Source organism: Chiloscyllium plagiosum, chromosome 10, assembly GCF_004010195.1.
Source record: "Chiloscyllium plagiosum isolate BGI_BamShark_2017 chromosome 10, ASM401019v2, whole genome shotgun sequence".
Taxonomy (NCBI): Eukaryota; Metazoa; Chordata; class Chondrichthyes; order Orectolobiformes; family Hemiscylliidae; genus Chiloscyllium; species Chiloscyllium plagiosum.
This window is the reverse complement of record NC_057719.1, coordinates 58,979,106-59,001,679: the sequence shown is the minus strand read 5'-3', so window position 1 is coordinate 59,001,679 and position 22,574 is coordinate 58,979,106. Positions and strand designations below refer to the sequence as shown.

Here is a 22,574-nt window from a genome sequence, read left to right as displayed (position 1 = left end):
CATGGTCACTGCATCACAAGACAGCCTCTCTATCCCTACACATTGATTAGAATTGTTTCAATAAGTCTCTAATGCCTCTCCCCATTCTTTCTGCTGAAGTGAATATCCTCACAATGCTATGAATTAACTTCCATCAGTCATTTGACATTCAGCTGGCCTGGATATTAAAACAGATGACAATTTTAAAGATATATATAAAATATGCCAAGGTGTCAAAGTTTCTAATACTAAATGATTCATGTTCACTCTTATTCCGGTGAAATTTGATACTTTATTATTAATTGTTTATTGGTTGTAAATTAGCTGCTTACTTTTGGCTTTGAAAATAATTAAGCTTTATAACAATGATTTATTTGCAAGGGACTCCCTAATGATCAACATTTGAAATACAGGTGGACTTTGTTAACTCATCGTTATCTTATCTAAGTAGATGTCATGCTAGGATTTGCTTAAGGTAGGTTGTGCTTCAGTTGTGAACTAAACGGGTAAGATGTTAACAGCAAGTTAATGTATCTTTGCTTTGCTCAGTTATATTCTGAGAGTACCTTAACTTGTTTATATCATTGTATTTTAGTTGTAATCTGTGGGATAAACTAAATCTTTCTACATAATCTTTGGAGATTTTACAAAGCTGTACATGTAAGAGGTATAAATATGTCCTTTTGAATGTAAATTCATCATAGTATCTGTCATTGTATCTTCATCAATGTTTTGATATTGTTAAAACATTGTAAACATATTTTTTTAAAAAAACAAACATTTCAAATATGAGTCAGTGAAATAGTTCTGAAATTTGTATGTTGTAAATCCAGATGCTCAATCTGGGAACTGAGCCTGATGTTACTCTTCAATTGGCAGCCTTGTGCAGGTCTCACTTTAAATAGGTTGCACTCAAACATAGTAACAAATATAAATGTGGATTTAAAGCTTAGTGCTCCACTGTTGTAAATGTTGCTGTTATTATGTCTCCAATTCTTGTGCAAAAATTGAAATAAGAAATGTAGTTTGGAATGGATTATTGGTGCAAAGATGATTAGAATTTAATTCGTTGTTTGCAACTTGATAGGCAGTAATTCCACAAGTAAAACCTCCAAATGTAGCATTCTCAAAATGTGGCATCAACCTATGCCGAGGAAGAAATAATGCAAATGTGACCCTATTGGCTCTGCAGAGTCCTCCTTACTAACATCCAGACATCAGTACCAAACTTGGGAGTGTGTCTCACAGACTTGTTAAGTAACAGCCTTTGTCTACATCTTATCCCACTGTAGCACAGACCCAGTAGAAGGGGTGGCAGTTAGTGTACAACATAGTCAACATTGACTCTTGATGCCACGAGACTTCATGATATCCAGTCAAACATATGGCAAGAAAACCTCCTTGCTGATGAATCAATACTTATCCATGTTGAACACCACTTGGAAGAAGCAGTGAGGGTGGCAAAGGTTCAGAATATGGTAAAAATGGGAGACTTCGTATTCGTTATCAACAGTGGGTGGATGGGCAGTACCGTTACAGACTGAATTAGTCAAGTGCTAAAGGAAAGAACTACCAGATTGAAACTGCAGCATGTGTTGAGGGAAAGCCTCACCATTCTGCCTGCTACTGATCCATCATCTATCTGTGACCATATGGCAGCAGTGACCACTGCACTGTCTGAATGAAGCCAAGCTCTTGTCTTCACACTGAGGATATCCTCCATGTTGTGCGTGCTACCATTGTGCTTAGGGGATTGAGTTTGAACCAGGCATCCAAGAGGTACTGCAGACCATCTGCAGAATCACACTTCAACACAGTCTAAAACTACATACCTAGCATATCCCCCAATCTACAATTATCTGTACCATCAAACCAGGGAATCAATCCTGGTTCAATGCAGTGAGCAAATGAAAATGCCAGGAACAACACCAGACCTACACAAAATGAGGTGTCAACCTGGTGAAGCTACAAAACCAGACTATTTACATGCCAAATAGTATACTGATATACAGAGTTAAGCAATTCCACAACCAATGGATTAGCTATAAGCTCTATGGTCCTGCCATGTTCATATATGAATGGGGGATGGACAATTAAACAATTCACTGGAGGAGGAGGCCCCACAATTATTGCTATCTTCAATTATGGAGAAGGCCAAACATAGCTATGCAAATGAATAAGGCTGAAGCATTTAAAACAATTTGCACTGTGAAATTATACATGGATAATCATCTCAGCCTCTCCCTGAGATTGCCTGCACCACTGATGCCAGTCTTCAACAAATTATTAGGTTCAGTCTATTTGACATCAAGAGCTGGCTGCAAATGATGGGCCCTGACAACATTCCAAATATAGTGGTAAAGACATGCTCTGGACCTTACCGTATCCAGTTCCAGTATATCTACAACACGGGCACCTATCCAGCAATTTGGAAAATTGCCCAGATAGACCTTACACACACAGACAGAACAGGAAATATTAAGCTGGCCAATTACCACCTTGACAGTGCTATCAGCAGCACTGACCTGCTTAATGATGCCTAGTTTGGGTTCTGCCCAGACCATTCTGCTCTTTACCTCATTTATAGCTTGGGTCAAACATGGTCAGAACTCCAGAGGAGAAATGAGAATGACCACCTTTGGCATAAGGGCACATTTGCCTGAGTGTGACAACCAGGATCCCGAGTAAAAATAGAATCGATTATGGAGAAGGCCAATTATGGAATCAGATGGTAAACCCTCTGGTGTCATACTAAAGAAGATAGTTATAGTTGTTGGAGGCCAATCATCTCAACTCCAGGTTATCTCTGCTTGAGTTCCTCAGGGTAGTGTCCAAGGCCTGACCACCTTTAGCTGCTTCATCAAGATCTCTCCATCATAAGCTCAGAATGGTGATGTTTGCTGATTTTGATTGGTGCTGAACATTGTATATTTATGACTCCTCTGAATCTGAATCTGTGTCCAAACTTAGGAAGATCTGGAAAATATTCAGACTTCAGCTGACAAATAGTAATACCAAAGCCATGCATATGCTTGGCTATTATCCTTTTCTAACAAGGGAGAATCCAGTCATTGTGTCCTTGATGTTCAATGGCATCACCATTACTGAATCTTCACAATCAACATCCTAGGGTATCCCACTAACCAGAACTGAACTTGACTGGCCATATAGGGGAAAGAAGCATATGTAAGGCTTAGGAAACTGAACTCAGACAAGACTCTTGAGGAATATAAAGGATGCAGGAAAGAACATGAAACAAGAAATTAGGACCGCTAAAAATAGAAAAAGGGCCATGAAATGTCCTTGGTAAATAGTTAAAAATCACACAACACCAGGTTATAGTCCAACAGGTTTATTTGGAAGAACTAGCTTTTGGAGTGCTGCTCCTTCATCAGGTGGTTGTGGAGAATAAGATTGTAAGACAAAGAAGTTATAGCAAAAGTTTACAGTGTGATGTAACTGAAATTATATATTGAAAAAAGAACTGGATTGTTTGTTAAGTCTCTCATCTTTTAGAATGACCATGTTGGTTTCAGTTCTTTCATATGTTAATCGCAAAACTTTTTCTAAATGTTACATTCTCAACGTGGTGATGGCCTCAACCGGGACCTTGGGTTCACGTCACACTACAGGTGACCCCATTGCACTACACACAAACATACAGACAGATGGACCCCACACACACCCTCTGATAGACTTAAAGCCCTTTACACTCACACACATATACACACCCTCTCATAGACACCATAACCGCTCTTCCCTTCTCTCCCCCCCCCCCCCAAACACACACATAGCCACATGCAGACACATATAAGTTTGTAGGGTTAATTTGTACTTGCAGAATTACATTTTACATTGCTCAAAAACTGCATGAATCCGTGTAAGATACTGTAAATCCGTTTTTTAGATTAGAATCAGTCTGACCATTGTGGCACAGACAGCCTCACTGGCAGTTAACACCTTCAATACTTTACCTGGGCCAACATGACACCAATTGTTAAAGTGCACTGGAGAATGTAATTTTTTAAAAAAAGTTTTGTGATTTACAAATGAAAGAGCTGAAACCAATGTGGTCATTCTAAAAGATGAGAGACTTAACAAAGTCATTGAGGTAAATAAGTCCCCAGGGTCTGATAGGATCTAGCAAGGGAGGAGATTTCTCCGGCCTTAATAGAGATCTTTGTATCCTTTTTAGCCATAGGCTAGAGAATAGCCAACATTGTTCCTTTGTTTAAGAAGGGCAACAAAGATAATCCAGGAAAATATAGGCTAGTAGGCATTCTATCAGTGGTAGGGAAAGTTTGCAGAAAATTCTTAGGAATAGGATTTACTTGCATTTGGAAAAGAATGGATTTATTCAGGACAGTCAGAATAGCTTTTATATGTGTGGAGGCCTTACTTCTCAAATTTGACTGAGTGTTTTGAGGAAGTGACAAAGATGATTGAGGACAGGTCAGTGAATCTTGTCTACATGGACTTTACTAAAGCATTTGACAAGAGCCCTCACAGTAGGCTGGTCCAGAAGATCAAGTCTTATGGGATGAGTTGCTAAGTTGGATATAAAATTGGTTTGAAGACAGGGGATAGTTGTGGAGGTGTGTATTTCTGACTGGAGGTTCATGATCAGTGGTATTCTGTGTGGATCAGTGCTCCGACCTCTGTTTGTAATGTATATAAATGATTTGGATGAAAATATAGATGGTTTGATTAGTAAATTTGCAGGCGATGTGAAAATTAGTGGATTTGTGGATTGTGAGGAAGGCTGTCAAAGGATATAGCAATACATAGATCAGTTGGAAAGTTGGGTGGAGTTTAATTGGAAGTGTGGGGTGGTGCGTTTTGGAGGGTCAAATGCAAGAGGAAAATACACTGTATATGACTGAACCCTTCAGAGCACTAATATACAGAAGGATCTTAGGGTGCATAGCTCCCTGAAAGTCTGTAGCTCCCCAAAGGTGGCAATATAAGTGGATAAGGTGGTAAAGGAGGACTTGCCTTCAGTCAGGGCATTGAATATTAAAGTTGGCAAGTCATGTTGAAGCTATAGAAGACTTTAGTTAGGCTTATTTGGAGCATTGTTAGCCGTTCTAGTCAATACAATATAGGAATAATGGAGAGGGTGCAAAAGAGGTTTACCAGGATGTTGCATGGATTGGAGCAGACCAGTTTTAAGGAGAGGTTGATCAAACTTGGATTGTTTTTACTAGAGTTTCAGAGGCTGAAGGGTGACCTGATTAAAAACATATAAAATTGAGAAGCATGGATAGGATGAATAGTTCTCACAGAAGAAATTTCAAATACAATAGGGTATAGCTTTAAGGTGAAAAGGGCAAAGTTTAAAGGAGATGTGTGAGGCAAGTTTTTTTTTACATAAGAAGGTAGTAGTTGTCTTGAAAGTGCTGCTGGGGAGTTGGTAGAAGCAGACATGACAGCAACATTTAAGATGCATTTAGACAGTTACATGGACAGGCAGAGAATAGAGGAATAAGGACCATGTGCAGGCAGATGAGATTAGTTTAGAATGGCATCAAGGTCAACACAAATAGTGGGCTTAAGAGCCTGCTCCTATGCTGTAATGACAAAAACAAACCAGAGGTAAGGAATCCTGCAGTAGGTATCTCACTTCCTGAACTCCAAAGCCTTTCCACCATCTACAAGTAACAATGGATCACTACCCACTTACTCAGATGAGTGTAGCTCCAACATTGACACCATCCAGGAAAAAGCAGCTCATTTGAGTAGCACCACATACATAAACATTCACTCCATCCACCACTGATGGACAGCAATATGCACCATCTACGAGATGTAGTGAAATTCATCTAGGTACCTTTGACAGCATTTTCCAAACCCACGACCACTACAATCTACAAGGAGAAGGGCAATAGACGCATGGGAACACCACCACCTGTATGTTCTTCCCCATGCCATCACCATTTCATTTGGAAATATACTATCATTCCTTTATTGTCATTAGGGAGTGAGTGAGTATCAGAATTTGGTCCTAATAGCATTTTTGATTAGATACATCAAATGGACTGCAGCAGTTCAAGGAGGCAGCTCGCCACTAATTTGTCAAGGGCAACTGGGGATAGCCATACACTCAATGGAGGTCATATCACCTGAATGAACAAAAATTACATTTCTTCTCACAAGAAACTAGTGTACTCCTAAAGGGTTAGAAAGATGGAGTTTGGTTATTTAGATTTTTTTGTTAAAAAATAATTTTGTGAAAAGTTGTTTTTTAGTTCCAACTTTTGGCACTATTTCTGCAGAGTTGTGGAGACAATCAATTCACATATTAACCAGTCAGTGCAAGATGTGATTCATATATGAGGGAAATCCAAATTCAGTTGGACCTTTTTGAATACTGGTGTTTTACAGCAGAAAAGTCTTTAAGTTGCAGTCATAGAGTGACAAATATTTAGATTGAAGACTGGCAAAGGTCTATAGGACTGTGAATCTATTTAAACCCCTAGCATTTTAAAACTTTTAAAGCTGCCTGTATCCAGTGAGGAGATTTAAAAAAAAACAATCTGATCTAGCAGTTACAATACCTGTTTCTTGACATTATCCTGAAGACTACCATTATGCAATTATTGATGTTTGGTTGCTTTTCAGAACCTACAACAATTCCAACAGTTTGATCCCAACAGATCAAAGGAGATTGTCTGGCTGTTATTGTGAGGTACTGAATAAAACTTTGGTTTCATTGTTTGAAAAGACTTTCATCATTGGTACTGTTTTAATGGAGTGAAGATGATAGGTGGTCTTGTGGAGCAATGGGAACATCTGTATCTCTAGTCCAGAAACTCCAGGTTTAATTCCCGCTCAGATGTATTGGCTATGGAAGGTGTGTTCATGATATGACCCAATAGGTTGTTTGTCAGCCTGTAAATCATATGCCTGATGGTACCTAGTAAGAGCAGCAGAGTTTGCAGTATTTTACCCAAAAGCATGAACCATAGTCAATGGGGTCTGGAAATTCAGGCCCATATGTTTTGCTTCCCCTTTGAAATCAACTCTTTTGTGCTCTGTCCTTAGGGATCAACAGTATGTCTGACGAAGAAATACCTTTTATAAATGTGGAGCTACTGACAACTGGACTTTCATCCTCTGTAAAATGTAGCACGCCTGAATTCTCCTTTGAAAACAGAGATAACTTTGTGGGAAAGAATATAGAGCTATCCAGAATAGAACATGATAGCTTTGAAACACAGAAAATGCTTTATGAATCAGTCTTGTTCAAGTCTGGGATACCAACCATCTCTCCCATATCTAAATTTGTAAACCCCAATGATGAAAGTTTTGAGAAAATTTCTTCAAGTCCTGAGAATACTCAGAAGCTCATGATTATAAACAGTGTCAGTTTTAAAACAGGAGCTAAACAATGGAACACAGTTATGTCAAGCAAATCTACATATTCTAAAGGAGCAAATCTCTCAACGATCCTTGAAGAAAGCCATCAAAATATGGCTTTATCAGAAACTGAACAGATTCACAAGTCCGGTATTGCAAATGCCACAGGTGACTCTCCAGTTGAAGAAATTGCTGTTGAAGATGACCAACCAATACCAACATCTCCCAAACTGTTCAGTAAGAAAAGTATTGAGGAAATCATTAAAGACCAATCCAGGCTTCTTTCTCCGAAATCTCCTGCCATTGACCTAAATAATGTTCGGAAATCTATTCGCAAAAAGAGAAAGTATAGGAAGAAAAAAATGCCTATTGAACAGGTATGTTCAGAGTTTTTTTATAAATTGTTCACGCAAGATTTGATTTTGAAATCTAATTTACATACAACAAGATGTGTGGGAGAATTGCTGAACAAATTGACTTTTAGTAACACTTTATTTAAATGTGCTTTTTGATTCCAACCTGAAAGTTAATCTAACGGTCTTCATAACTGCTCATCTCAATTCTGCAAATTTACCTTTTTCCAACAAAAAGAGCCCCTGTCTCTGGCACAAATTCATAACTGGGCTCAATTTCTCTTCAGGTTTAAATTATTCCAACAATTTGGCTCTGTCTCCAAACCTAAGCCAGTGGAAGGACTTTGAAGTGAACATCAGACAAAATTTCATAATGGAGAAACAAGCATCTTGCATGCTCATCATACAGGCAATAGATACTCTCACTATTGCTAACCAAATAGAATTATTATTCATTGTATAGCTAAACTTAGTTATGCAATAGCTCTTTTTGCTGAGGCTTTCAAAATTACATGGGACTGAGTGTAAAACATCTCTCCTTACTATCTTCCAGCAAATTCGGATAAAAGAATGGACAATTCGCCAGCTAACCAGCATTGAAGAAGCCACAAAGCATGAACTACTTGTAGAAATTGACTAACTGTGCAGAAGGTGTACATGTTTCAAAAGATATAGCAGATGCATGTTTGTATTTTGTTAAAATGATGAACTCTGCCTGTGCTGCATTTGACCTGAAGATACCTTGTATCAGTTCGGGTTTCCTAAAATGGGAAAGTGTTCTGTTTAATGGTTAATGTCTTTTTTGATATCATGAACATGAGGTTCTGGGAAAAGGCAAAGAATGATATCCAATTGAATTTATTGCATTTACTATACAATTGAATAATACAAGGTCTTCAGCAAAGTATAGTTAGACATTAGAAATTAGTTGTAGTTCAACAGTTAAGAAATTTCCATTGCTCTAAATGATGCAGAACAATTATTACTATTTTTCCTTTTGTGAGACTTAGAAATTGATAAATTAGAATATTCAGCAGCTATTCCTTTTCGAAGTTGTTGTAAGTCCCTTTAAACCTGCAACCTGAATTAAGATTAGTAACCATTTCACAAGATGGGTAAACCCATTTGATGCCTGGTAATTTACAAGGTGGCATTTCAGAGCTGTTCTAACCATCAGATCTTATACAAGTTGCTATAGTGGATTCATACCCATTCAATATGGATTACGCTTCACATATTTGAAAGCTGCACACAAAATAAATGCATGTATGAATAAGAGACGGTTATTAAGAAAAAAATGAGGATGTAAGATTTCACTAATTAATCTTACTAACCTTCTTTGCAGCAAAAATTTATTTCCTTCAAACATGCATGCCTATTTTAAATATTGTAATAAACTTTAGTAATTTCACTAATTTAAAAAATGGCAATGCAAGCAATTATCTACTTTGTATAATTTTCCTCACCCACTGCTTTACAATGTACTTTTTCTGATACGGCAGTAAAATTATTCATTCAGAAATACTATAATTGTGTTTTAATCTATACTGAAATCGATTTAAATCTTTATGAACAGTGAAAATAGAGATCAACATTATTCAGCAATTGCAAAGTGGATTTAATACATTGAAGTTTTTTAAATATTGTGGGGGGAAAGTGCAGTACCTGTGCAAATTGTCTGTTGCAAAAGTAAAGGTTGGCTGCATTAAAATAAGCCAGTGAATAGGTGGGATCGAGAGATACAGCTTTCTGATAGTCTCTCATAGCATTGGTTAGATCTCCTGTGAACTGGTTGATCACTCCACGGTTTGTAAACAACTTTGCAGATTTACAGATCTGTAAGAAATAAGATATGCTTATTTTACAGTGCTAATTTATTCAGCATGATATTTTTTGTATTAATGATAATTAGTAGTATAGCTACAACACTTAGCAAAATTGGGTGCCCTACATCTTTGAGAAGCAAACCAAATAAGGTCCAATATTTACTAATGGTCAGTAATGAATTAGCTGCCCAAGCCTTTATTTGTGCTTTGATTGGCTAACATGTAGAGCTGAACTGACCCAAGGTTCTATATTCAATTATGCAATACAAAGAAGAAGAAAATTGTTAGTGTAACAGTAGTGATGTAAGTGATTAGCACAATTATACAGACTCCTTTCTCCCCTTTATTTTCTAAAAAAGCAAATTTTTCTCCAAGAAACTAAACAGTTAGTTGAAACTGCAGCAACAATATATTAATTCAGAATGAATAAAAACCAATTGCTTCAGATATAAATGTGAAAGAGTAAAAACAACCCGTTTGCTGAAGCAGGAAACTAATTGGATATAAGCAACATCAATACATCAACAGTTACCTTTAGTATTAGGTAATCCCACAGATCATGTCAATGACAAACCAATTAATTTGATTTGCATGCAACAAGAATCTTAATGCGTTCCTGTTTTGTAATATTGCAATAGTATCTTACTCAAAGTCTGTGCATCCTGCTCTTTTTTTTTTAGGAGGTTCTAATCTCCTGGTTTTTGTTTTCTCTTTAATCCCCACACTACCACCTAACAAAGGTAGTGTTTATTTATTCCCCAGCACCCATGTTGTGTGTGTATGTGTGCAGGTGTAGGACACATACATTCTGCTCTATATTGCAACCAGTGTTAACCATCCCACCTCTTCTGTGACAGAATTGTTAGAGTAACCTTCTTTGCAGCAAAAATTTATTTCCTTCAAACGTGCATGCCTATTTTAAATATTGTAATAAACTTTAGTAAGTGATACTTTTCCAATTTATATGGTTTACTTCCTGTAGCCCCTAATCTCTGGGCAGCTGTTCTGATTCTTTATTTCTGTCCTATCAAAATTGCAGTAGTATCCCAATGCAGTCTCTGATAATGTATGTGGATACTTGGATTGTTTACATTCTTACACTGCTTTGTGGTGGTGGATCCAACCACACTTGGGCCAACGTGCACAGAGATATCCTCTTTACTGATCAATTAAATAAGTATTAATTAGTTCTGCAGTTAAGACAGACTTAGATTTTTGGGTCTGTGTCTGATGAGAATGGAGGTGTGCACTTGAGAAAAATGACAATGGCATCATGCATCTGGATGTCTCGTGTCCCACACTGACATCTACCTGGCGATGTGGAAGATTGTCCAGGTAAACCTTATGGACAAAGAGCAGGACAGATCCAACCCAACTTATTGTCATCTCAGTATACTCTCCATCATCAGCAAAGAAATGGAAGGGATCGTTGGTGCTATCGGGTAACACTTACAAAGAAATAATATGTTCACTGAGGTTTGGGTTGGTTTGGGTTCCTCCAGGATCACTTAGCTCCTGACTGCCTTGGGCTAAATGCAGAAAAAAGGTCTGGATTCCAGCGATGTGGATAGGAGGCATGCAAATGTGATCATTTAAACGGGACATTAAGGGCTTGTTAAAGGCCCGTCTCAGGTTTGAGTTTTCCATAGGCAGCCTGCACTATCTATTTCAGACCAGGTGTCAAAGCCAGGGTGTTTTAGCTACATCTAAGTATGAGGAAGCCTGCAGCTGGAAATAGGTGCTTTTGCCTCAGAAATCCATGGTGATTGGTAGAAGGAGAGCAGACAGTTGGGCATCAGAAAGTCAGAAGAGGGGCAAGAGATATGAAGAATGGCAAATTATCCCCAGCATGCAATCTAATTTACAGAGGAGAATTGTGTAAGGATGAAGAAAATGGACTCTAAGCAAATGGTGAAGGAAACGGACTCTAAGCAAATGGTCACAAACATCTGTGTCCTTACGAGTGTGAATCTCTGCGGCATCTTGCAAGCAACAGTACACTAATTTTATATATAAAACTGTGCTGCCTCCATCCAACCATCCACCTCCCCCCACCACTGACACAATGGGCAGCACAATGGCTCAATGGTTAGCACTGCTGCCTCACAGTGCCAGGGACACGTGTTCAATTCCAGCGTTGGGCAACTGTCTGTGTGGAGTTTGCACATTCTCCCTGTGTCTGCGTGGGTTTTCTCGAGGTATTCTGGTTTCCTCCCACAATCCAAAGATGTGCAGGTTAGGTGAATTGGCCAAGTTAAATTGCCCATAGTGTTCGGCGATGTGTGTGTTAAGTGCATTATTCAGGGGTAAACGTAGAGTAATAGGTTAGTGGAATGGGTCTGGATGGGTGCTCTTGATCATTGGTGTGGACTTGTTAGGCCTAATGGCCTGTTTCCACACTGTAGGGACTCTATCAATATTCTATGAATATAACCCATGTGACAGATACCCTCTTCACTAAGGCTGGGCAACAAATCAGATTCACAACTGATTGGTCTGAAAGCACTGGGTCAGGTGTAAGAACTGCTCAGATGCTGGCTGCAATACCTTCCTATTAGGAACTCTGCAATTGTGATGATCTGCTCTGCTCTCCATAATGCTCAAGGATGTGAGCCTTACATTGGTGAGGTCATTGAAAAGGACAGCTCACTGGTGGAGGAAAAGAAGGAATGAGGAGAAATGTCTTCACTCAGAGTCCGAGAGAGTCTCCAAAGAGACAGGGTGATTAATTTATGACTCAATAGTGTAAGATTTAGGTTTTTGAGATCTCAAACTGATCTTTGCAGCACCACACCAGTCACAGCCTGCCAACTTGAAAATGCCCAATTTATTCCCATTCTTTATCTAGATATAATATCATCACACTCAATTCCATGAGCTCTTCTGTTATGTGTGACACTTCTATAGAATGTCTTTTGGATATCTAACTATGCGACAGCTACTGGTTCCCTTCGATCAACGCTATTCATTACATCCTCAAAAAAGAACTCTTTACTTATTGAACAGGATTTCCCTTACATAAAATCATGCTGACTTATTCTAATTATACTGTGCTTTTCTAAATTTATTTTGTTAAAACTTCCTTAACAGACTCCAACAATTTAATGCAAAATTCCCTTTGAAAAATCATCCTTTTCAAATTGTGCTATATTGGAGATGTGTGTCTTCAAGCAATATTCTTATGTCTACCTTCAATGCAGCATTGATGTCCTGAAATGCTGCAAACGTATTGTTCATTTGTAGATTAATCACTGCTCGACCTTCATAAGCATCATGAAACATTGGATCAATATCAATTGTAATTGTAAACTGATTCCACGCTTTCTGAAATTTTCCCAGAACCTGAAAGGGAAAAGTTTAACTTCATTTAAGGCAATCACCATCTTAAAAATAAAAAAACATTGATTTTCAATTTGTATTTGTTATATATTTGAGTGTTTTGTTTAGAGTTGAGGTATTTTAAAATTGCATTTGCACATGGAAGTGAAATTAGAAATCGTAAGGTGTAACTTCTCATTTTGGAACATCTATAAATGTAAAACAAAGGACAAGCCAGGGAACTATAGACCAGTGAGCCTGACATCGGTGGTGGGCAAGTTATTGGAGGGAATCCTGAGGGACAGGATGCACATGTATTTGGAAAGGCAAGGACTGATTAGGGATTGTCAACATGGCTTTGTGCATAGGAAATCATTTCTCACAAACTTGATTGAGTTTTTTGAAGAATTAACAAAGAGGATTGATAAGGGCAGAGCGGTAGATGTGATCTATATGGACGTCAGTAAGGTGTTCAACAAGGTTCCCCATGGAAGACTGGTCAGCAAGGTTAGATCTTATGGAATACAGGGAGAACTAGCCATTTGGGTACAGAGCTGGCTCAAAGGTAGAAGACAAGAGGTTGGTGGTGGAGGGTTGTTTTTCAGACTGGAGGACTGTGACCATTGGAGTGCCACAAGGATCGGTGCTGGGTCCACTACATTTCGTTATTTATATAAATGATTTGGATGTGAGCATAAGAGATATAGTTAATAAGTTTGCAGATGACACCAAAATTGGAGGTGTAGTGGACAGCGAAGAAGGTTACGTCAGATTACAACAGGATCTTGGTTAGATGGGCCAATGGGCTGAGAAGTGGCAGATGGAGTTTAATTTAGATAAATGCGAGGTGCTGCATTTTGGGAAATCAAATTTTAGCAGGACTTATACACTTAATGGTAAGGTCCTAGGGAGTGTTATTGAACAAAGAAATCTTGGAGTGCTGGTTCATAGCTCCTTGAAACTGGAGCTGCAGGTAGGTAGGATAGTGAAGAAGGGGTTTCGCATGCTTTCCTTTATTGGTCAGAGTATTGAGTACAGGAGTTGGGAGGTCATGTTGTGGCTGTACAGGACATTGGTTAGGCCACTTTTGGAATATTGCGTGCAATTCTGGTCATCTTTCCTATTGAAGGGATGTTCTGAAGCTTGAGAGGGTTCAGAAAAGATTTAGAAGGATGTTGCCAGGGTTGGAGGATTTGAGCAATAGGGAGAGGTTGAATAGGCTGGGGCTGTTTTCCCTGGAGTGTAGGAGGCTGAGCAGTGATCATTTTAGAGGTTTATAAAATCATGAGGGGGATACGATAAATAGACAAGGTTTTTTCTCCCTGGTGGGTGTGTCCAGAACTAGAGGGCATAGGTTTAGGGTGGGAGGGAAAAGAAACAAAAGAGACGTAAGGGGAAACATTTTCATGCAGTGGGTGGTATGTATATGGATTAAGCTGCCAGAGGAAGTGGTGGAGGCTAGTACAATTGCAACATTTAAAAGGCATCTGGATGAGTATTTGAATAGGAAGGGTTTGAGGGATATGGACCAGGTGTTGGCAGGTGGGATAGATTGGGTTGGGATATCTGGTCAGCATGAACGAGTTGGACCGAATGGTCTGTTTCCGTGCTGGACATCTCTATGACTCTACAGTACTAAATTGTTTTCTTAGCAATTCATAATTGGTTTAGCAAATCCTTTCTCTCGGATATCAAAGTCATGTCAATATCTTTGCAATTTTTAATTTATTGCTTTCACCAAGGTAATAGTAGTCATTGTGTGAAACACAAATCTTTTGCAATGTTCACAATCTGATCTGGAAATGTTGAGTAAATTTTTACTTCAACAGGAAGATTTAAAAGCAACCTCATTACAATCTCTGCAATCTTCCTTCCAGCTACAATCTTTCGAAAGGCATCCCATCTTTTTACTTTACGACACTTAAATTTCACACTGAAGAGTTCTTTTGAATTTTATGCCTCTTGGCCTCTCTTCCACTTTTACACTCTCCTTTTAAAACTCACCACTTTGATTATCTTTTGTTGACAAACCCCCCCCCCCTCCCCATATCTCCTATCTTCATTTAACATCTATATATTTCTTCATACCTCTCTGAAAAATATGCAAAGTTGCTTTGTAAATGCAATAATGGAGTTCTAGAAAATGTTACTTAAATACAACTTTAGAACATTAATATTTAAATAATAAATCACCAAGAACCTCCTTACCTGAAAGTTGTATCCTAGGTTGAGTCTAGCTTTCACACATTTGGGATTTAAATGAAGTGCTTGCACAAAATCTTTTTGTGCTTGCTTTATTCCAGCTGTGTGAGCAGAATCCATGTACACGTTTCCACGTCCATTATATGCGTCCACAAAAAATGGGTCCAATTTCAATGCTTGACTGAAACTGTTTACAGCATCTTCTAAATATTGAAGTCTTAAACACAAAGCAAATAATAAAACATTGCTCATTCTTTGTAATCTGATACATTCTATTATTTATACTTAAGGATTCAATGAACTTGTTAAATTGAGTAGCACTTTAAATCTTTATTCCAAAAACAGAAGGCTTTTAATTCTTAGTTAATACCACACAGCCATAATCAAGGCTTTCTACCTTTTTGTATTGGATACGGAGCTAGATTTTCATTTTGCCCAGGCAGCATAATGTGGTTGTGATCAGTTTACTTATAACAACTGTCTGTATTTCATTTCCACAAAAAGTGGGTGGCACAGTGGTTAGCACTGCTGCCTCACAGCGCCAGAGACTTGGGTTCAATTCCTGCCTCAGGCGACTGACTGTGTGGAGTTTGCACACTCTCCGGGTGCTCTGGTTTCCTCCCACAGTTCAAAAATGTGCAGGTTAGGTGAATTAGCCATGCTAAATTGCCCATAGTGTTAGGTAAAGGGGTAAATGTAGGAGAATGGGTCTGGGTGGGTTGCGCTTTGGTGGGTCGGTGTGGACTTGTTGGGCCAAAGGGCCTGTTTCCACACTGTAAGTAATCTAATCTGAAGGTGCCTTTACACTTTTAACTCTCTTCTCACAAATGAGAGAGGATAAAAGAAGGAAAACATAATCTGTCTGTCTGGGCCAAAAGTCCAGACTAAAGAAACGATAGAAGTTCCATCACATCCTGTCCACTCTCATCACATCCAATGATGCTGAATCATTGCCAATTGTATAGTGATGATAGACATCCAGCTCTGTTTCCAACCAACTTGGATTGAAGTTTCAGATCTGGTCACAGTCCATTATTTTGGGTCTTACCAGGTTGACTGAAATACTGGATTTGGAAATTCTATCAGCTTCCCATGGATTTCTACTGAGAACAGGCTTTCAGAATAGTTTACTTGCTTTTGGCTGTTTTCCTTTTTGACTCCAGGATCTGTAGAACTCTTAAATGGGGAGAAGGTTGCCGGGTAAGCATTCATATAGGGGTCTCCAATGCTCTCAAAGCCAATTTTTTTGTGTGTTTTGGTAATTAAGCTAATAAATGCTATCTCTTACCTCCTCTGTAAGTTTTGTTTGGCTGTTTCTCTGATGTCAATTCACTTTCAGAACTAAGTAGGTGACTTGCAGCACACATTAAACTGTTGAGTTTAGTTTCTAAGAAATCGCACGCTAAAACCCTTATCCATCCCAAGAATGTCCAAATAGTATTTCACAGTCTGTGAATATGTATGCCCAGCTCTATCCTCATCCTGGGCTTCACTGGCTCCTCTACTGAAGGAGCATCTATGCAGCAAGGCCAAATGGCAACAGCTATGCCTGCAATGAAATGCTATCACTGGTAGCTTTGTGGTGAGAACTACTGAGAACAGACAAGTGAGAAAGCTGCTTCTACCTCCTTCGAGTGGAGGCTACCATGTCAGGTTGATCACTGCCGTGTCTTTCTGTAACTCTGCACTGTTCTGAGTAGCATGTTAATATTAACATTTGAAGTCAAGTCTTGAGCTCCCCTGTGTTAATAAGGCAAGAGGCACAAAGTGACCATGGAGAGCAAGGCTTCGTTAACAGTTGTGAAATCTTTGGGTAGATGTCCATCCTTCAATGTTAATAGGATTATACATGCTGCAAGCTGCTCCCCAATTTCAATGGAAGTGTTGGCAGTGGCAGCACACAGTAAATTCCACACATGCCATTCCTTGAGAGTCAGTAGGAATCACTCATTGTGGCTGGGCCTGGTGATCCCTGTGTTTACAGCAACCTGAACAAATCCTTGAGTCCTGTGTAAAACCTGGCCACATCTCTGTGGAGACAGGCTGCCTCTATGTTCTGAATTTTCACTCTCCGTTTCCTTTTACTCTTCTAAGTCTTGCTCATCCTTTTCCTTCAGTAAACTGTCACCTTTTAAGGGCCTCATCGTCTTCAAGGTCCAGCCCTCTTGAAGGGCTATGTTATGTAGTACACAGAAAATCATCAAAGAGTTCAAGACATTCATAGGGAACCAGCCAATCAATCCAGTCACAACTTGAAAAACCCCATGGTATGTCAATTTGAGGTCCTCTACTCAAATCATGGCTTTATGCTCCATGATTACCCTTCTCTCCTTATTTTTTCAATCCTGGCTGCTCTACTCCCTCACAGGTTCTGCTAGTCTGGTAGCAGTGAGTCCTCATGACCAACTTGTAATTGGGAACCTACCTCTTCCTCTCCACAGGACTGTCTGTTGTCCCAGCAGTGAAGCTGGTCATTATGTCTCCTGGTAGCTCTTGAAGGCCAAATGTCTGGTCTATGAATGGAAGGACTACTTCTAACCAATTAATACATCCAAGTATATCCATTCAGTTTTCTATCCCATGAGCTTATGCACATCCACGAAAATCAGGACATGCCCTTCATAAACTCATCAATCTTGTCAGGTAGCCTACTTAATGGATCAGAGTGCTGCAGATCACCACCATCACCAACTCTACCCCAACAAAGTGGACCAGTCCAGAATGGTGTCTGGAAACCAACAACCTGCTAATAGTTCTGTTTCTCCTCCATTGCCCCTGCAACTCCTCAATTCTGCCTTCAGTTGCATCTCTGGTGGTAGCTGAATACCATAACACAATGTGATCACATTAAGGGCCTTTTCAACTCCCAGTGTATTCAATAAGTGTCATCTGTTAGAAACAAAATGTCTAATGTTCCTTGAATGGAAATTAAGATTGAATTAAAATGTATTCTGTAGTAATATTCAGTATAAAGTTATTGGGGTCATCAATGAGGTTTGGCTGATTTTCAAAACTCGATAGTGGGAATGAGATTGTATGTTTGGAAAAAGTTAGGGAATGAATTTGAAATTAATCCTTTTCTCCCCATAAACTGTTCTTTGAGGACTCATCCTTTTCAAGGTCCAGTCTCCTTGAATGGCTATGTTACAGAACACCAGCAAATCACCAAAATAAGCAAGACATTCTGTCTTTCACCAATATTCAGCTTGTAGGGAAAGTAAGTTTTTTTCTGCTTTTTGGGGGGGGGCAAACATTTTCACATTCTTGATACATACTACACAGTTAGACAAATTCTTGGTATTTTCCTCAGTTTCCAGTGGGTTGTCCCAAGCTCATACTATTAATTTTGCAAATCTCAGAAATGTCACAAATAGCTGTTTAACGTTTTCTCTTATGACTTACTTATGACAGCAGATAGCTACAGCATGATGAATGTAAGCATTTTCTGGTTCTGCTGCATTTGCTGCTTTAAAGTCCTGCAAGTGAAAAGCACAAAGTCATTAATGTTGTAGTCAACTGACTGAATACAATTCAGAAATAAAGGATAACTCCTCATTAAAATGAGCTGTTGGGCAGTCTGTTGCTTTCATTGGACAAAATTATAGACTTGTTTATATTTGTTCATCTAATTACAAATAACTTGGGATAACTGACAACAATATAAAAATATTGTCATGAACTTTGTCAGGACTGAAAATTGGAATTTCCAATAATGAACTTACAGGATTCCTGCAATAAGATATAAAGTTTTACAAAACAAATAAATTAAAATCAAAGCAACTAAACATTACTCAACTAATGTGCTAAACTATATAAAATAACCAAGTATTGTCTTGATGTGATCACACTTATTTATACATTGAAACATTATCCTTTTTGTTACACACACACGTCGGACACTGAGGCACACTCTATATTGGCCTTCAGTCCCGTTTAAATTAAATCATTAAACTGCAAGGCTCAGCCAGTTTGTTATAAAAAAGGGTATAAATTTCCAACAGCAGTCTGAGATAGGTCTGGAGAAGCCATTGAGGGAGGGGAAATTGAGAGGGATGAGGTAAATCAGAAGTGCAGAATTATACCTTTACTCATAAAGGGATGTGAATGGAAGCAAGTGACAGCTGGAAGTGTTCTCAGGAACTTGGCATTGACTCTTGCCCTTCCCAGCTATTTCATTACAACTTGGGTATGAACTCTCTCAAAGCAGCAGCGAGATCGCAGCTTACTCAAAATGACACCAAAGCCGTGATTCAGGAAGACCAACCCAAAACAAGCACCCACCATTTCCATTGGTGTGAGGGGCATGGGAGAGAAAGAAGGGTGGGTTGTAATTTGCACACACCTGTTGACAGAAACAACTACACAAAGAAGAGTTCTTAGGAGACAAAGAACAAAGAGCATTACAGCACAGGAACAGGGCCTTCGGTCCTCCAAGCCTGTGCCAATCCATATCCTCTATCGAAATCTATCGTCTATTTTCTAAGGATCTGTATCCAGTTGCTCCCTGCCCATTCATGTACCTGTCTAGATACATCTTAAATGATGCTATCGTTCCCACCCCTACCACCTCCACTGGCAACGCAATCCATGCACCTACCATCCTATGCGTGAAGAGCTTTCCACATGTATCTCCCGTAAACTTTTCCCTTCTCACTTTGAACTCACGATCCCTAGTAATTGAGTCCTCTACTCTGGGAAAAGGTTTCTTGCTATCCACCCTGTCTACACCTCTCATGATTTTGTAGGCCTCAATCAGGTCACCCCTCAACTTCCTTCTTTTCAATGAAAACAATCCTAATCTACTCAACTTCTCCTCATAGCTACCACCCTCCATATCAGGCAACATCCTGGTGAACCTCCTCTGCACCCTCTCCAAAACATCCACATCCTTTTAGCATTGTGGCGACCAGAACTGTATGCAGTATTCCAAATGTGGTCAAACCAAAGTCTTATACAACCGTAACATGAACTGCCAACTCTCTTATGTTAGCTTCTGTTGTGTTAGTCATGTTAGGTTCAAAAAGATCACCCCTCCTTTTTCCATAGATGCTGCCAGATCTGCAGCAATCACTGTTTTTTGTTTTTGTGCACATGTGAAAGTGCAGTTATCTCAGTCAGATACAATTTTCACAAGCCGGATGTCCAAAACATGTCTTGTGGCTTTAAACTAAAGAAGATTTCAATTTACTGGAGTTCTTTGGAGAGGTAGAATACCTTTTGGAAGGGGCCCTCATAAGTCAGGACACTTTTGGGGAGAGGTGAAGTATCCTGTGCACTCATTACATGTAAATATGAACACATGAAAGCAATGTAAAAATTTGAAATCTGTCAAGTTGTCAAGGCATTTAAATTACTTAGTGTTTAAAATAAAAGAAACCAGCTGCCTTCAAATTAAAGCAAACATGATTTCTATTGTACTCCATTGACATAAGCTTGAAGACAAACCTAGGATTTGTACTGCATTATTGATTTCACAACCTAGCGTCATGATGGGATGTGTGCATTTATGTTCTCTATTTGATTAAATGCACCTAGTCAACAGTCTTCAATGTACGGCTATGAATACAACGGTTTGTTTTTTAAAGAAAGAACTGATTATTATAAGCAGAATATATGTAGGGATTGAGGATTGTTTTAAAAAAATCAATAAATGTTTTCCTTTAAACAGTCAATTAATCAGTATACACTAACAACGTTAGGAACAAATTACTGCAGATGTTGGAATCTAGTGAAAACGACAAATGCTGGAAATCACAGCAGGTCAATAAGCATCCATGAAGAGACAGCAACTAACGTTTCAAGTCTAGATGACTCTTCATCAGAGCTGAAGTGAAGTGTGGAAGGGACAGTGTTTATGCATAGCGGGGGTGGGGGGGCGGGGAGGGAACATTATGGAGGTTGTCGGTGTAGAGTGCTAGTGGAGAAAAGATGTTGACAGCTCAGATTAAGTGATTAGCATGTGAGAATGACAAAACAATGGTACATCTCCTGCCGACATGAAAGGACAGGAACTGGTGGGGAGGACGTGATAACATGCTAAAATGAAGGGAAGAAATAATTCACAATTTAAAGATGTTGAACTCAATATTAAGTCCAGAAAGTTGTAAAGTGCCTAATCTGAAGTTGAAATGTTGCTCCTCTAGTTTGCGCTGTGATTCACTGGCTGCAGCACGCTGAGGACAGACAATGTGGCCGTGCGAGCAGGACACTGTGTTAAAATGGCCGGCTACAGTAAGGTCGGGGTCATGCTTGCACACAGACCAGAGGTGTTCCACAAAGCGGTCACCAATCTGTGTTTGGTTTCTCCAATGTACAGTAGGCCACATGGAGTGCAGTGAATACAATACACAAGACTGGAGGAGGTACAGGAGAAATGCTGCCTCACTTGGAAAGTCAGTTTAGGCCCTTGGATGGTGAACAGAGAGGACATGAAGGGGCAGGTGTTGCACCTTTTGTGGTTACATGGGGAGGTGCCGTAGGGAGACAGGCTGGTGTTGGTGGTGGTGAAATGGACTAGGGTGTCCCAGAGGGAACAGTCTCTGCGAAACGCAAATGGGGGAGTGACGGGAAGATGTGTTTAGTGATGACATTCTGCTGGAGTTGTCTGAAATGGTGAAGAATGAACATTTTGAATGCGAAGGCTGGAGGACAAGGGGGGCCCAATCACACTGCTGTGAGTGATGGGAAGGGACAGGTCAGATGGGGTTGAAGGCCCTGTCAACCACAATGAGTGGAAAACCACAATCATGGACGAAGCAAGTAATGTCAACAACGCTGTTTTGGACATGGAAACTATAGTATAAATGCTCCACACTTCACCAGCTCTAATGAAGAGTCACCTAAACTTGAAATATTAGCTTGTTCTCTCTCCATGATTGCTAACTGACCCACTGTGATCTCCAGCATTTGTTGTTTTCAGTACACTAAAACATTATTTAATTTCCTGTCAGCATGGGTCTTGTGGTCTGCCACAGTGGATAGGTGATTTGGTATGGAGGATGTAAGTGCAAAGGATGGTAGGTGAGGAAATTGATTGGTATGATATGATATTTGAGCCTAACTACCATTAATTACGCCACCTTCGCCTCCGCGCCTACTACTTCAACCAGGATTCTCGCCCACCCTCTGATGACCCCTTCTGTGATTTGGTATGGAGGATGTAAGTGCAAAGGATGGTAGGTGAGGAAATTGATTGGTATGATATGATATTTGAGCCTAACTACCATTAATTACGCCACCTTCGCCTCCGCGCCTACTACTTCAACCAGGATTCTCGCCCACCCTCTGATGACCCCTTCTCCTGCCTCCAACACACCCCATCCACCTAGACACCCCGTGCTGGCCTCTTACCTGCCCTCGATCTCTTCATAGCCAACTGCCGCCGCGACATTAACCGCCTCAACCTCTCCACCCCTCTCACCCACTCCAACCTCTCACCCTCGGAACGTGCAGCCCTCCACTCCCTCCATTCCAACCCCAACCTCACTATCAAACCGGCAGACAAGGGAGGCGTGGTAGTAGTTTGGCGCACCGACCT

At 39.7% G+C, this 22,574-nt stretch overlaps 2 protein-coding genes across 3 annotated transcripts in view; one reads left to right on the top strand and one right to left on the bottom strand.

Moving 5' to 3' along the window:
* ttc6 (tetratricopeptide repeat domain 6) overlaps positions 1 to 22,574 on the bottom strand; it is a 212,846-nt gene that overhangs the window by 19,364 nt on the left and 170,908 nt on the right. The window contains exons 26-29 of the mRNA XM_043698490.1: positions 18,440 to 18,513; positions 15,044 to 15,254; positions 12,707 to 12,859; positions 9,357 to 9,527 (exon numbers count right to left, since the gene is read on the bottom strand). Coding sequence (XP_043554425.1) covers positions 9,357 to 9,527; positions 12,707 to 12,859; positions 15,044 to 15,254; positions 18,440 to 18,513 — 609 coding nt within the window. The remainder of the gene's footprint in view (positions 1 to 9,356; positions 9,528 to 12,706; positions 12,860 to 15,043; positions 15,255 to 18,439; positions 18,514 to 22,574) is intronic.
* LOC122553687 lies at positions 370 to 9,218 on the top strand. 2 transcript variants are annotated; one of them, XM_043697860.1, is made up of 4 exons: positions 385 to 454; positions 6,601 to 6,667; positions 7,024 to 7,715; positions 8,245 to 9,218. In XM_043697860.1, exons 3-4 carry the CDS (start codon positions 7,035 to 7,037, stop codon positions 8,329 to 8,331), a joined length of 768 nt encoding a protein of 255 aa, XP_043553795.1. In that variant the 5' UTR covers positions 385 to 454; positions 6,601 to 6,667; positions 7,024 to 7,034; the 3' UTR covers positions 8,332 to 9,218. The 2 variants fall into 2 exon arrangements, with proteins under 2 accessions (XP_043553797.1, XP_043553795.1); XM_043697862.1 differs by lacking the exon at positions 6,601 to 6,667 and having other exon boundaries at positions 370 to 454.

Excerpts from the sequence above, each read along its gene's own strand:
- LOC122553687 (XM_043697862.1), top strand. The coding sequence starts at position 7,035 with ATGTCTGACGAAGAAATACCTTTTATAAATGTGGAGCTACTGACAACT. Across the intron at positions 7,716-8,244 it reads AAAAAATGCCTATTGAACAG|CAAATTCGGATAAAAGAATG; the intron begins GTATGTTCAGAG and ends ACTATCTTCCAG.